The sequence below is a fragment of the Papio anubis genome, chromosome 7 (assembly GCF_008728515.1).
Source record: "Papio anubis isolate 15944 chromosome 7, Panubis1.0, whole genome shotgun sequence".
Classification (NCBI taxonomy): Eukaryota; Metazoa; Chordata; class Mammalia; order Primates; family Cercopithecidae; genus Papio; species Papio anubis.
In genome coordinates this window covers 43279072-43294287 of record NC_044982.1, presented here as the reverse complement: position 1 = coordinate 43294287, position 15216 = coordinate 43279072, and the positions used below count along the sequence as shown (strand labels likewise).

The 15216-nt window shown below is 43.1% G+C and overlaps 1 protein-coding gene across 1 annotated transcript in view; it reads left to right on the top strand.

Annotated features, from left to right (window-relative positions):
• The window catches only part of RHOJ (ras homolog family member J), a 102576-nt gene that overhangs the window by 71517 nt on the left and 15843 nt on the right, over positions 1 to 15216 (top strand). The window contains exon 2 of the mRNA XM_003901909.5: positions 6234 to 6292. Within this exon, the coding sequence (XP_003901958.2) occupies positions 6234 to 6292 (59 nt within the window). The remainder of the gene's footprint in view (positions 1 to 6233; positions 6293 to 15216) is intronic.

Here is a 15216-nt window from a genome sequence, read left to right as displayed (position 1 = left end):
ACCATGTGCCAGTTAATGCGCACTGAGTGGAGAGCAAGACAGGCTAGTCCTTGTCCTGAGAATGGGTTCAATAAGCATTTGCTGAAAGAGGAAAAATAACAGTTGTTTAGCACCCACCATAGGTCAGACTATGTGCCGGGCATTTTCTCATTTAATTTCCTCCTCACAAGTACTTTCTTTGGTAGGTGATGTTATCCTCCATTTTTAATAGATAAGGAAAGAGGGGCTCAGAGACCGTAGGTGACTTTCTCAAGGTTATTACAGTGATGAATAGCAGCTATAGGATTCAAATACAGAACTATCTGACTTGAAAGATCCTGCTCTTTGGACCTCACTACATTTACCATTAGCATTTTATGACAATACCTTCCTTCTGCGCAGGTGTGACTGACTCATTTCCAAATTAAGAAGCCTCATAGGACACAGGTTGGCAAGCAATAAGGCATCCACTGCCAGTCCAAGATAAGGACTCACAAAGCCATGACCCGTATAACCCCCAGTGTTTGATTGACACTTGATCTATCTCTGGCTGTCCCTTGACGTCCTCTGGCATAAACTGTGTGATCTACTTATCTTCCTTCTGATAGAATGAGAGAATAAAAGGGCAGAAAAGAGGAAATGAAATGTTAAGGGCACAAGCTCTGCCACCTCTTTTAGGATTCCTCCAGCAGTAGTGACCTCACACACAGACAGACTAGACAGCCACTACACAGCAAAGCTGAACATCCAACATGGCTTCCACACCCAAAATGGCATCCTCCCTTCCCCCACCATTTTGCCTTAACTCAAGGAAATTATTTTAAGTCCTTCTCTTTTACTGGTTTTGAGGAAAAGAATAATTCAGGATTTCATAGCTTAACAAAGCCATCAGAATGAAGCCTCAGTTAGTAAGCTAGGGCAGCCCTGCCCTGTGTGCCCACCTTCTTGGTATCATCTTCCCCAGTGCACCCTGGGCAGCTCAGGACCACAGCTGTTCCTGCCCCAGTGCACCCTGGGTAGCTCTTGGACATCCTCAGGAACTCAGCTCAGACACCTTCTCCTCCAGAGAGCCTTTTCTTTTTTTAATTTCAACTTTTATTTTAGATTCAGGGAGTACATCTGAGGTTTGTTCCATGGGTATCATGCATGATGCTGAGGTTAGGGGTATGATAGCACCCATCACCTGGGTACTATGTTTACTACATACCCAGGTAGTAAGCATGGTACCCAATAGTTAGTTTTGCAATCCATCCCTCCCTTTTTCCCTCCCCGCTCTAGTAGTCCCCACTGTCTATCATTGCCATCTTTGTGTTCATGAGTACCCAATGTTCAGCTCCCACTTATGAGAACATGCAGTACTTGGTTTTCTGTTTCTGCATTAATTAGCTTATGATAATGGCCTCCAGCTGCATCCACGTTGCTACAAAGAACATGATTTTATTCTTTCTATGGCTACATAGTATTCCATGAGGTATATGCACCAGGCTTTCTTTATCCAGTCCATCCTGGATGGACACCTAGATCGATTTCATGTATTTGTTATTGTGAATAGTGCTACAATGGACATATAAGTGCATATGTCTTTCTGGGAGAACAGTTTTTTGTTTTTTGGTTTTGGTTTTTTTGTTTTTTTGTTTTTTTTTTTGGATATCTACCCAGCAATGGGATTGCTAGGTCAAATGGTAGTTTCAAGTGCTTTGAGAAATATCCAAACTGCTTTCCACAATGGCTGAACTAATTTACATTTCCACCAACAGTGTATAAAGTTTCCCTTTTCTCCACAGTCTGACCAGCATCAGTTGTTTTTTGACTTTTTAGTAGTAGCCATTCTGACTGGTGTGAGATGGTATTATACTATAGTTTTGATTTGCATTTCTCTGAAGATTAGTGATGTGGAACATTTTTTCATAAACATGTTTGTTGGCCACTTGTATGTCTTCTTTTGAGAAGTATCTGTTCATGTCGTTATTAGAAAGCTTTTTTGTTTTTGCTTAAGTTACTTATAGATTCTGAATATTATACCTCTGTCGGATGTGTGGTTTATGAATATTTGTTCCCATTCTATAGGTTGTCTGATTACTCTGTTGATAGTTTATTTTGTTTTGCTGTGCAGAAGATCTTGAGTTTAATTAGGTTCCACTTGTCCGTTTTTGTCTTGGTTACAATTGCTTTTGAGGACCTAGTCATAATTTCATTCTCAAGGCCAATGTTCAAAATGGTGTTTCCTGGGTTTTCTTCTAGAATTCTGATATTTTGAGGTCTTATATTTAAATCTTTAATTCATCTTGAGTTAATTTTTGCATATGGTGAAAGGTAGGGGTCCAGTTTCATTCTACTGCATATGGCTAGCCAGCTATCCCAGCACCATTTATTGAGTAGGGTGTCCTTTCTCCATTTCTTATTTTTGTAAACTTCATCAAACATCAGATGGCTGTGGGTGTGCAGTTTTATTTCGGGATTCTCTATTTTGTTCCACTGGTCTATGTGTCTGTTTTTGCACCAGTACCACACTGTTTTGTTTACTATAGCCATATAGTATAGTTCGAAGTAGCGTAATGTAATACCTCTGGCTTTGTTGTTTTTGCTTAGAATTGCTTTAACTATTCAGGTTCTTTTTTGATTCCACATGAAATTTTGAACAGTATTTTCTAATTCTGTAAAAAATGACAATGGTAGTGTCAATGATAAAAAGTCAAACTTTGTAGAATATTTGAAGAGATTTATTCTGAGCCAAATGTAAAAACCATGACCCATGACACAGCCCCAGGAGGTCCTGAGAACATGTCCCCAAGATGGTTGGTTACAGCTTGATTTTATGCATTTTAGGGGGGACAGAAGTTACAGAGACATAAATCAGTACATATAAGGTATATGTTGATTAGGTCTGGAAAGGCATGACGTCTCAAAGCCCAAGGGCTTCCAAGTCATAGGTGGATTTAAAGATTTCCTGATCGGCAATTGGTTGAAAGGGTTAAGCTCTGTCTGAAAAGTTGAAGTCAACAGAAATAAATGTTTGTAGTTAAGATAAGGAGAGTTGCAGAAACCAAGGTTCTGCAACCTATCTATATAATATATAGATAGATAGTTATCTAGATGAAGTCTCTGAGTAGCAGGCTTCAGAGACAACAAATGGTAAGTGTCTCTTATCAGACCCTAAAAGGTGCCAGACTCTTAGTTAAATCTCTCCTGGATCAGGAAAAGACATGAAAAGGGAAAGGAATTTTCTATGGATTGTAGACAAGAGACAGTTTTTCAGGGCCATTTCAAAATATCTCAAAGATATTTTAGGGGAAAATACTTTGGTTTCTTTCAAGGCTTGTTCTCTGTCATGTGATGCTATACTAGAGTCAGGTTGCAATTTGGTATCTTATTACTACAGAGTCTGTTTTGTCAGTCACAAGACCTCTGTTTTCATGTTAATGCTGGTCAGCTGTGCCTAAATTCCAAAGGGAGGAGAGTATGATGAGGCATGTTCCACCCAACCCCCCTTCCCATCATGGCCTGACCTAGTTTTTCAGGTTTACTTTGGAATGCCCTTAACCAAGAGGAGGGTTCCACTCAGTCAATTGGGGGGCTTAGAATTTTATTTTTGGTTTACAGTAGTTTGACAGGAAGGCGGTTGAATCTGTATTGCTTTGGGCACTATGGCCATTCTAACAATATTGATTCTTCCAATCCATGAGCATGGAATGTTTTTCCATTTGTTTGTGTCATCTATAATTTCTTTCAGCAGTGTTTTATAGTTCTCCTTGTAGAGATGTAGGTATTTTATTTTTGTGTGGCTATTGTAAACGGGATTGTGTTCTTGATTTGTCTCTCAGCCTGAATGTTATTGGTGTATAGAAATACTACTGATTTTTGTACGTTGACTTTTGTATCCTGAACCTCTACTTTTGTATCCTGAACCTCTACTTCAATAAAAGAACTGAAGTCATTTATCAGTTCTGTGAGCCTTTTGGCAGAGTCTTTATGGTTTTCTAGGTAGAGAATCATATTGTCAGCAAAGAAGGATAGTTTGACTTCCTCTTTTCGTATCTGTCTCAGAAAGCCTTTTCTGATCCAGCTCCAGCAGTGTGTGTGTGCAGACATGTGCACAGCCAGCAGCACCCCTGCCGCAGGCCCCCACACCCCTCACATTGCCCCTGACACAGCTCATGCCACATCGCACAGTGCCCATGCTTTGCCAGGAAACCACTTGTCTCCATGCTCCATGGCAGGAAGAATTGTATCTGGTCTTTCTACTCCCACCACTGAGTTCAGTCCAGGAACCCGGTAGACTTTTGAAGAAGGAAAGAACAGAGGAAAGAGAAAGCTTTGCCCAGATCCTCCACCCACTACCTCAGCTTCCTGTGCTCACTTCAGGCCTGGAGAAATTCCCAGGGATCAAAGCTGCCACAGGAGAAAAGGGTGAGGCCCGAGGAAAAACAGACTGAAGAGAATGACTGAGAAAGCAAGGAATATCTGAGCAGGCGCTCCAGGGCTCCAGTAACATAAGTCAGAGCCATTGCTTAGGAATATTTGCAGTGCCCAGTGGGGCAGTGAGGATGACTCGACTTCTAGGAATCACTCCACAGATGGCCCCGGGACTGTATGTCATGAGACAGTCTAAGGGGTCTCTGGAACAGCCAGCTGCCCCTGACCTGCATGTACTGGGCTCACTCGAGGTTCCATGCTGTAATAGCTGGATGTCTCCCTTCATGCCTAATCCATGACAAGTTAGTGAACTGGTCACTGAAGCAACCATTTAGGCAGATTTCAGAAACATCTGACTGGGCTCTCTTCTGCCATCGGGCATGAAGAGGAAAGATTAAACAGGACGAGAGCTCTGGGCCACACAGCCTCACCTCCATTTCTGTGGCTAGCCTGACTTGTGAAAGGAAGTGAAAACGTTTAAACGCCCTTCTTCCGTCAGCATGGTAACCAGGGGTGGATGGAGCTGGGTTCACCATTTTAAAATACACATTCAACAGCTCATCTGAGTGGTTGCAGCCGTGTGGTCAAGCTGAACACATGTCGATCTGAGTAGATTAGAAAACTAGTTCCCAGTGTCTGGGGACATAGTGCTTTTAAACAAGTGCTTTGCTTTTCAAAGAATGAGCCATTAAGAAGTTCCTTGTATACATGTAGCCCATGAACCTGAAAAGAAATAAAAGTAAAATCAACACCGAATCAGCAACTCGAAGCAGCAGGCTAGAGAATTTTTGGCTGTTAGAGATACGGTTATAAAAGATTGCTCTTCAGTTTATCTTTCATTTCCTGCACCGCTAATGATAGAAAGACTCAAAAATCATCTTCACATTGAATTTGCACATTTTAACAAGAGAAAAAACTCATACTTTTCTTCATATTTTATTTCCTTTTTCCAAAAAGCGATTCAGTTTTTTTTTTTTTTTGGAAATTTAAATTTGCTCTTTCCATTCACGAAAAGAATTCTATGACTCCTGCATTCAATCTGTTCAATCTCAGTTTAGTTTCAAGTGGAGACTTTCATTTCCAGACATGTTCAGAGTGGCTGCTGTCCCTGTTTTGCTTCTCGTTTTCAGGGCACAATTCCTTGGCAAAGCAGTAAGCTACTGACTAAGTCAAACTCACTACTTGTCGCCCTCTAAACACCCTTTATGTATGGAAGACTGAACCCATACAATGTCTTCTGCAACTAAAGTTCAAAATCATAATGAATCAATTGTGCTAAAGCACAGGAATATCTAATTTTAAAAAACTTTTCAAAATGAACGCTAAGCCCTTCTCATTTAACTATTTGCTTGCTTTATAGACTATAAAAACATGTATTAATAGGTATGATAATATTCTCTGTTTTTAGGGTTTTATAAATATTTCAAAGCAGAGAGATTTCTAATAGACAAGCTACTTACACAATTCTGTGCCCTGAAAGGTGTCCCAAACCAAAGAAAAGAAGGCAATAACTAATGAAAAAGGGGCCCAGCATTCTTTCTCATCAGAAGCTTGGTGTTCCAGAGACGAATAAGGATGGGTGGGTAGCCCACAGAGTGTCCTGGTGGCACCAATAATATTCATCTCTGTTGAGAAATCTGGACTTGGCTAAGACCATCTGCCATCACTGCAGCCCAAGGTTACCTTTCATTTGGAAATTATGCTGTCAACTTGGTTTAGAATGTACATGGGTGAGGCATATGCTTCTCCTTGCTGCCCAAGGGGATGCTGGCATGGAAAAAATGTGAAGGTACCTGATTGAAGCTTGTGTTTATGGACTCTCCTCTTCTCTTCTCCCCTAGTGACTGTGACCGTGGGAGGCAAGCAACACTTGCTCGGACTGTATGACACCGCGGGACAGGTACATTTTTATTATCTCGATTCATTGGAGGGGGGTGGTATAGGGGAGGAAAAGATCCGTTTGCTTAGGCAGATGGGACTCATAGCACAAATATTACCCATTCTGATCATTTGGGGCTAATTTATTGTCTGCCTAAATGACAACCAAAAGCACATTCTCGATATTTTAAAAATACTTATAACTACAAAAATCTAAATTGTTACATTATTCAAGGCATTGATAGGTAAATAATGATTCATTCATTGACTGATAACCATCAAAAACCAGAATAACAGATTTGTGACCAAGAGTTTCAATTTCTTTCTGTGGAAACGTATTCCAGATCCAAGATTCATAGATCAATTTCATAAATTTTAGTTGCACCCATTTTTTTCAGGTTATTTTCTTTGCCCACCCTTTATTTGAATTGCCTAATGAACTGCGAAAAGGCCCAAAAAGAGATTGGCTGGGGTGAGGGGAAGAGAGAGGGAGAAGATGGATTATGTGTTGGAAGGAAGAAAAGTCAGGATCCTAGATGTTTTCCAAAAGTGAGAGTTAACCCTGAATAACTGGGGGTTGACTCCAAATTCCCTCAGATTCTTGAAATCTTCTCACTTTGTCAGGACTGTTTCTTCAAGTTGGAGAAACTGGCCCACCAATAACGTAAGACAATGGGCTAAAACCCTCAACATTTAATCAGTTGGCACATGCTCTCTTTGGGTGAAAATGGCACTTAATCTGTCTTTCCCAGCATCCCACACATCGCTACGAAGTTTCTCAGGTTCTAATGTTCTAATCCAGTTCGTGGATTGGTGGAGGGGAAGTGGTTAAGGAACTGATGGCTGTAGTCCAATTTCTTGGATAGAGCTTTTGTTATCCTATGTCTTGGGTCATTTATTTAGGTCAAAATCAGCAGGTTGTTCAGTCTGTCCACATTCTTACACCTTAAGTCCTTTGGAGTGAACATTTTACCCTGCTATTTCTCAGTGTGAGTTTCCTGGGAATTGTGGTTTGTAGTGATGCATTCATCTAGGCCTTTTTTTCACAATTGTTTTGGATATACATCATTTTGCTCAACTTGAAAGCTCTTCACAATAATATAAATAAATGGAATTCTCTTTGGGGATTTCTGTGAAAATTTGTAAGGACCACTGTATAAATGTATGTGGAACATCAAAGGTTGGTATTGGCCAGGCTAGGGTGCGGAGCCTGGAAAATCTAACACCAGACTCAAAGCTTCTAAGAGCATCCAGGGTCCCCTCATTGGCAGATGCCTGTTTTGGTAAGCTACCGCCAGGAACTGGGAGAGAAGTGACCACTCATGTCAATAGCAAGCCATATGACTAAGAAAGGAGGCCCCCTACATGCTCAAATGAAAAAATCAGTTTGCTTCTCTGATCTAAGATACAAGGGCCTCAGGATAGCTCATGCCCCCAACAGAAAGCATTGCAGCCACAAGGGTACACCACTTTGGAGGCTGAAGTTGCCTGCTCTATTTCAATCACACAATCATTGGGGTGTCCCTATTCATCAGGAACTCATAGCCTGAAAGAGACAGGAGTTTATACCCTCCTCCCCCATAGTCAGATTGTACTAATACAATCAGGTTTGAAAAGTTCAATACGGCAATGATTATTTCATGACTCTGAAACCTCTCTCTGGTCCCTCTGGCTTCGGAAAAAGTCTCTCTGACCCCTGCTGCCCAGTCAGTTCTCCCCCCCTCTGCAGCAATCCAACAAGTATTACCTCCTGTGCGTTACCTGCTCCAAGAACAACCTCCACAGGCTTCTGTTTAATTTTAAATCCAATAAAACTCTTTAAAAGCTCTTGTGGAGTTTAATTATTTTTTCCCACTGTTCTGTCCTTTTAAGAAAAAATTTAAATAACACTAATATAAGAGTTGAAGCTGTAAGACGTTGTAAAAATATCTTTAAACACCACATCAAAACAAACAGAATGGTCTCAACATCTGACACAAAAGTGATGAAGACTGATAAAATATAACAAATAGATAATAAGATATTTTTTCAACTAACTCTCACTTGAATGCTTTATATTCAGAGGTAGACAGGACTCAAAATGAACCATAAAGCATGGGGAAAAGGAATCAGAACGTATCGTAAGGTTCCTTCTAGGCCAAAAATTCTATGAGGAGGACTTTTCACATGTAATCTCAAGAAACCCTGATAGAACTGGAGTAACTAGGCAGAAGGACTTGAGGCTTGACCCATGGGAGACCTTTCAGCTGCAGAAGATTGCTGAATAATGGGAATGTGGTACACCACAGGATAACCTGTCATTCATTTTCTAGAACAGGGATTCTCAAACAGGAGTATGTGTCACAATCACCTGTAGGGCTTGTCAAAACTCAGCTACTGGGCCCCACTCCAAGAATTTCTGCTTCTCCAGGTCTAGGGTGGGACCCAAGAGTTTGCATTTCTTTTTTTTATTTTTATATATTTATTTATTTATTTATTTGAGACAGGGTTTCGTTGCCGTCACCCAGGCTGGAGTGCTGTGGTGCAATCTTGGCTCACTGCAACCTCCACCTCCCGAGTTCAAGCAATTATCCTGCCTCAGCCTCCCAAGTAACTGGGATTACAGGCACCTGCCATCATACCCAGCTATATTTTTGTGTTTTTTTCTAGAGACAGGGGTTTCACCATGTTGCCCTGGCTGGTCTCAAACTCGCGACCTCAGGTGATCCGCCCATCTCAGCCTCCCAAAGTGCTGGGATTACAGATGTGAACTACTGCATCTGGCCCAAGAGTTTGCATTTCTAACAGGTTTTCTGGCAATGCTCCTGCTGGTCCCTACACCATACTTTGAGAGCCACTCAAAGCGTGGCCCACCAACCTGTGGCATCAACATCACCAGGAAGCATGTTAGAACTGCAGAATCTTAAGGCCTATCCCCAGCCTACTGAATTTGCAAATCCATTTTAAGAAGATCTCCAAATCATTAGAATGCACATTAAATTTTGAGAAGCACTACTCTAAACATTTCTGGTGGTTGAGGCATTGTTCTGAAAGTTAGGAGGATGCAATGAAAAATAACCATTACTGAAATGTATTCCCATAGTCCTACAATTCAGCTATTAAGACTTTGTAACAAATTTAATTTGGAAACAGTGTCCCAAAAATTCCATTCCCAGTCCTAGGTAGAATAATCTGCCTCTTCTCAGTTCTATTCTAGTAAATGTGCTGGATAGCTAAAGGACGTGTATAATTCAAAAATACTCATTTGGCCAATTACTTACAATGGAAGAGAGATGATTTCAAAACCAATTGATTAATCCCTGAACCACAAAAAGGAAATGTCTCTGAATCCAGCTATAGAGTCCATCTCGCTTGAATAATTAGATTTTTGTGCATGAATAAACCAAGGAGCAATCCTCCACATTTTTGTCTTGAACTAACTGAAGCAAATGTGTTCTGAGAGGTAAAGTGATAGGAACTCATTGTCTTAACCCTCAATGTCAGTGCTAAACAAAATCATTTGACTTGCTTTCCCTTAACTTTGAGGCACCTTGTCTGCCTCAGACCTGGCTACAGCCCCATGAGCCATGGCCTGAGACACTCCTACCCCTCCACAATTCAGGTAAGCATGTGCTAAAGATAGTTTATAATGGGCTGGGTGCAGTGGCTCACGCCTGTAATCCCAGCACTTCGGGAGGCCGAGGCAGATAGATCACAACGTCAGGAGTTCAAGACCAGCCTGGCCAACATGGTGAAACCCCGTCTCTACAAAAAATACAAAATTAGCCAGGCATGGTGGTGGGCGCCTGTAATCCCAGCTACTCGGGAGGCTGAGGCAGAAGAATCCCTTGAACCCAGGAGGCAGAGGTTGCAGTGAGCCGAGACCGCAGCATTGCACTCCAGCCTCGGCAACAAAAGCAAAACCCCATCTCAAAAAAAAAAAAAAAAAGAGAGTTTATGATGAAGTCATTTGCATACACTGTCAACACATGGTGGCTGCTATTAAACATTAGCTCCCTCCCCCAAACCCTGAAACAAACTAACATTTGGACTTGGAGTGGAGCCCTTTGAAGATAGATTCGTCACAACTCTGTTTAATTCTCTGTTAGGTAGAATTCCAAACATTAGATGAGGCGATGAATTGAGGAATTTTTCTCAGGGTGAGTGCATGTAACTCCTCAGATCACACTAGGGAGGAAATAAGGCCAACCAGCCCCGTAAGCCAAATCTATTTAGGTTGTGTCAACTCGTCCTGTACGAGACATGTCCCTAGTAGTGTGTTACTGAATGCTAAAGGGATATCTGGAGCTCAGATCTTTGGCTCAGCTATGAAAGAGTCCCCGAGCCGACTTTCCCTTAATGTCCTTGCAGGCCAGTTTGTTTACAATGCATCAGGAGAGACCAACCGGACAGCAGGCTGTTGGTTGGGTTGGGGATGCCGCAGCCAGCCCTGAGCATTCACCAGCTGAGGAACTTCAGACTGGGAAAGGGCTGTTTCCCAGGCTACGGCTTGCAGCCAGATGGCCTCCCACCTCACTGCAGGTCATTACAGTAGAACCAGCCATAGTACTAAGACAAGGGCTCACCTCCTTCTCTTGATGTGGCCTCACCTAGAAGGATGATATGGGAAAGCCCTACTCGGATTGTGGCCTCTTGGGCGAGACTCCAGGATGGGCATATCTCAGAGACAACACCTGTGAAAATGGCAGTGAGCAGCGCTGCCGGGGAGGCATGGCCGTCTCCTGGTGTCAGGAGCCAGGTGCAGCCTGGCCAGGTGCCTGGTTCTGTGGAAGGGTGAACCACCAGGTTCCCCACAGAACCAGGAACCATCTGCATGTGGGCAAGCACAGAATGGTGTCTGTCACTGAGAAACCACAGCCCGCAGTAGCTCAGCCATCACCAGTGACCACAGAAGTAGAGAAGCAAGGAAGGCCATCAACCGAGCCCCTCACTCGCCCGGGTCTATGTGTCGCACATCTTCCCCAGACCCTGATTTCTGAAGTCCCGCTTTCCCCCAAGGGCTGAGGAAGCACACAACCAGGCAAGGAAGCAAGCGCAGCTAGGGCTTACGAATGGCAAACCGGGCTCCACTTGGAAGGAGGGGAGCCTTCCCCTTTGCTATTGGCTGATCCAAGGGGGCCATCTGGAGCACAGGATCTGGCAGCAACCCTCTATGGAAAGTTTGCCTAAAACCTCAGAACAAATGTTTTCCCTCAATGAGCAACTCCAACTTTCTTGCTCACGTGTATCTTCATGTGGGATTTTCAGGAGTAGGCAATTTGGGAGATTAGGGAGAAGTTTGCCCACATAACAGGTGCTTAGTAAAAGTAACCTTAGGACACAATCTTACTTCTCCCCAGATTATGAAAAAGAGAGCTGCAGGAACATTGAGAGTTGCGGTTGGAGTTTTCAAACATTTGGGTCTTATTACTACTCAGTTCAGAAAAAGTTAATTTCTGAATCAGCCCTGGCATCCAATAAGGGTAGGGAAATGCTTCCAGGACCAGCAGCTGTTGTTGATATGGGATGGAGGATGGACTCTTTTACTGGATCGTTAAAGTACGTACTATGTTCAAGACAATGTTCTAAGTGGCCTACAAATATTAACGTATTTTATTCTCATAACAACTCATAAGGCCAGCACTATTAGCCTCATTCTGCAGATAAGGAAAGTGAGGCATGGAGAACTTACCCAAGATCACACCATAGTCACAAAACCGGAGAATTTCTACCCACCACCGATGCTCTTAAGCACCATGCTATGTACCCACCCTATACACGATGCCCATGTTTTTCAAATTCAGCCTGATTTATGGGCGAATATGAAAATGAGACTTGTAACAAAAAATCTGGGATAAACGTCACTAAACCCAAGACTTGGAAGCAGAATTCTATTTCCAATTTAATGTGGGTATGGGGGGTGGGAGGAGCTCAGTGCAACTCTCTTTGCTGCTCAAAGTGTGGTCCCTGGACCCAGTAGCACTAGCATCACCTGGAAACTTGTTAGAAATGCACATTCTTGGGCTCCATTCCAGTCCTGCTACTGAATAAGAATTTGCACTTCAGCCTGGGCAACATAGCAAGACCCTATCTCTACAAATTTTTTAATTACCCAGGCGTGGTGTGCATACCTGTAGTCCCAGCTACTTGGGAGGCTGAGGAGAGAGGATCACTTGAGCCCAGGAGTTCAAGACTCCAGTGAACTTATGATCAGTGCACTACAGTGTGGGCAGAAAGCGAGACCCAATCTCAAAAACAAAAAAGAAAAAAAACCACAAAATTACATTTTAACAAGGTCCACAGGTGATGCAAATGTATGTGGATTCTAAGAAGTGCTGTCTACAAAATGATTTCACTTACCTGCATCATGATGCAGCCTATAATATTTAGGACCCAGGTGTTTGGCACATCTGATGCTAACACTGTCTCTGAACTGTTCGTGTTTAATAATCACCCATAGCCAACCCAGAGCACCGGATCTGCCTTCAAACTGAACATGTTCTTGCCATCAGGGTGAAGTTGGGCTAAAAGCAGTCAAAGGCCTACTTTGCCCCAAATACTTCCCTGCACTCCCCAATCCTAGCCTGTTTGTCTACTTTACCCCCAAAGCTCCATTTGAGCTTCTCTTTTAGATTAAAACCGTGTCTCCTCACGAAGCAAACAAGCACCTGTCTTCCATTCTGAATTTCAACTTTAGAAAGGGCCTCAAATACCAACCAAACCACTTATCCACTTCTCATAGCCCCTAACATCATCTCCACATGTTACCATCGAACCCAGGGCCAAAGCATGCTCCCTTGTGAAAAAACATTAAGTTACCAGCTGGCACAAATTCAACTCCCCCAGCCCCCAGCGGACGCTTTCTTTTATTAATCCTGACCCCCCTGCCATATTTTATAGCTGCAGCCCAGGGTTAGCCCCCAATAGCCCAGGTGTGAGCCTTTTTTTTTTTTTTTTTTTTTTTTTTGAGACGGAGTCTCGCTCTGTCGCCCAGGCTGGAGTGCAGGGGCGCGATCTCCGCTCACTGCAAGCTCCACCTCCCGGGTTCACGCCATTCTCCTGCCTCAGCCTCCCAAGTAGCTGGGACTACAGGCGCCCGCCACCACGCCCGGCTAGTTTTTTGTACTTTTAGTAGACACGGGGTTTCACCTTGTTAGCCAGAATGGTGTCGATCTCCTGACCTCGTGATCCGCCCGTCTCAGCCTCCCAAAGTGCTGGGATTACAGGCCCGGCCGAGCCTTCTTTAAAACTATTTTTGCCCGGTTGTCCTGGTTAAATTACTCCATCTGTCTAGACCTTTGTTTCTTAAACCATAAAACTGGCTCAGGGGAGAGGGAAGAACAGGAACCTGTGGTTCTGAAACTTGAGCTGCATCAGAATCACCTGGAGGTTTTGTTCTAGCACTGACGGTGCAGCTTCTGCCCTAGCGCCCCAGCCGCGGCGGGCTGCGTGGCACCTGGGAATGTGTAGTTCTAACAAGCTCCCAGGTGACGCCAATGTTGCTGGACTGAACAGCATAGTTTGGAAACCACTGCATTAGCTAATCTTTAAGGCCTTTTGGAATGGTATTTTCCCAATTCACTCAGACAAATATTCTACATCATTCCATTTTAAGATTAGCCAGCAGAGTAAGAGAACTTTAACCTGTCTTATTTCCACATAAATCGAATTATTTCATGTATTTTCATTTTCTTTCCCCATTGAGTTGCCAATTCTTACTCCCCTTACATAGTTCATACAGCATCCTTAACAGTGCTATGTATTCAGTAGGCACGAAATTTTTTAAATGGCATGATACAGCAGGACTAAGGTTTCCACAGAAGAGATCCAGAGTACAGAGCAGTGAGCCCAGTGACTGACGCTATCAGAAACGACTCAGCTGGAGGGCCAGAGGGTAAATGATCAGAAACAGACTTCTCTCACCTGCCCCACCTACAGTCAACCCAGCAACCCGTGGTCTTTCAGCTTTTCCATAATGTGAATAGAAATCCTCTGATAGCCACTGGGTTAAAAAATCAGACAAACATACTCCTTTCCGACTATGCACAACAGTTATTTGTTCCTACCTAATCTAGTTGTGACATTTCTCCTCACGGCGTTTTGCTTTGGTTTTTGGCTTTGAGGTTTTAAATATACAGTGTTGCTGCCATCCAGTGGTAATCTGAGGCAGATGCAGGCCATCAAATAGATGATACAACCTGTGGTCAAACGTTTTGATTGCTGGGTAACATATGAGTCAACATTCCTAGACAAGTGAGTTAAGAAAATGCTTAATCTGTCACTTAAAATTCTGAGCAGCAGAAAACAGTGTGGTTACAATTGACAGCCAGAGCTGGATTGGGGCTAAATACCCCATCCTGGTATTTATGAACTCTGTAACATTGGCCCATCATGGAACTTCCCTAAACCTTAACTTCCTCTTCTATGAAATGTGAATGTTGATGGTACCATCCTTCCAGTTCCATCAGGAGGATGCAATGAGAACGTACGTAAGAGTTTGAAACAATGTCTGACCTTTAGTAATAAGCCCTCGGGCGCATCCTCCGTTAATGGTGCAGATGATGGTAAAGTACAGCCATGTTCTCAACTCCAGGCCCACCCCAAACCAATTAAGTCAGAACTCCCAGATAGGCAGGCCCACTCTCCAGAGATTCTAATTTAGCTAGTTCCTAAGTAGAAAAGGGGGTGGGGCAGGGAGTTGATTAGCAGAGCATCAGGATGGTTTAAAGGCTCCCCAGGTGATTGTAATGAAAGTCACTGCAGTAAATGGCCCGCAGAAATGCCGTGTGTTCATCTGCAGGTCACTGTAGAGGTCATTTCGTCCAGTCCGCCAATAGGATTTATTGAATATTTGCTGTGAAAAGAGTACATGTAGGGATGAGAAAAAAAATCAACACGGTCCCTACTCCATTTATGACAATCCAGATGGGAGCATGCAGTGGCAGAGGGCAGGTGGTGTGGTGAACA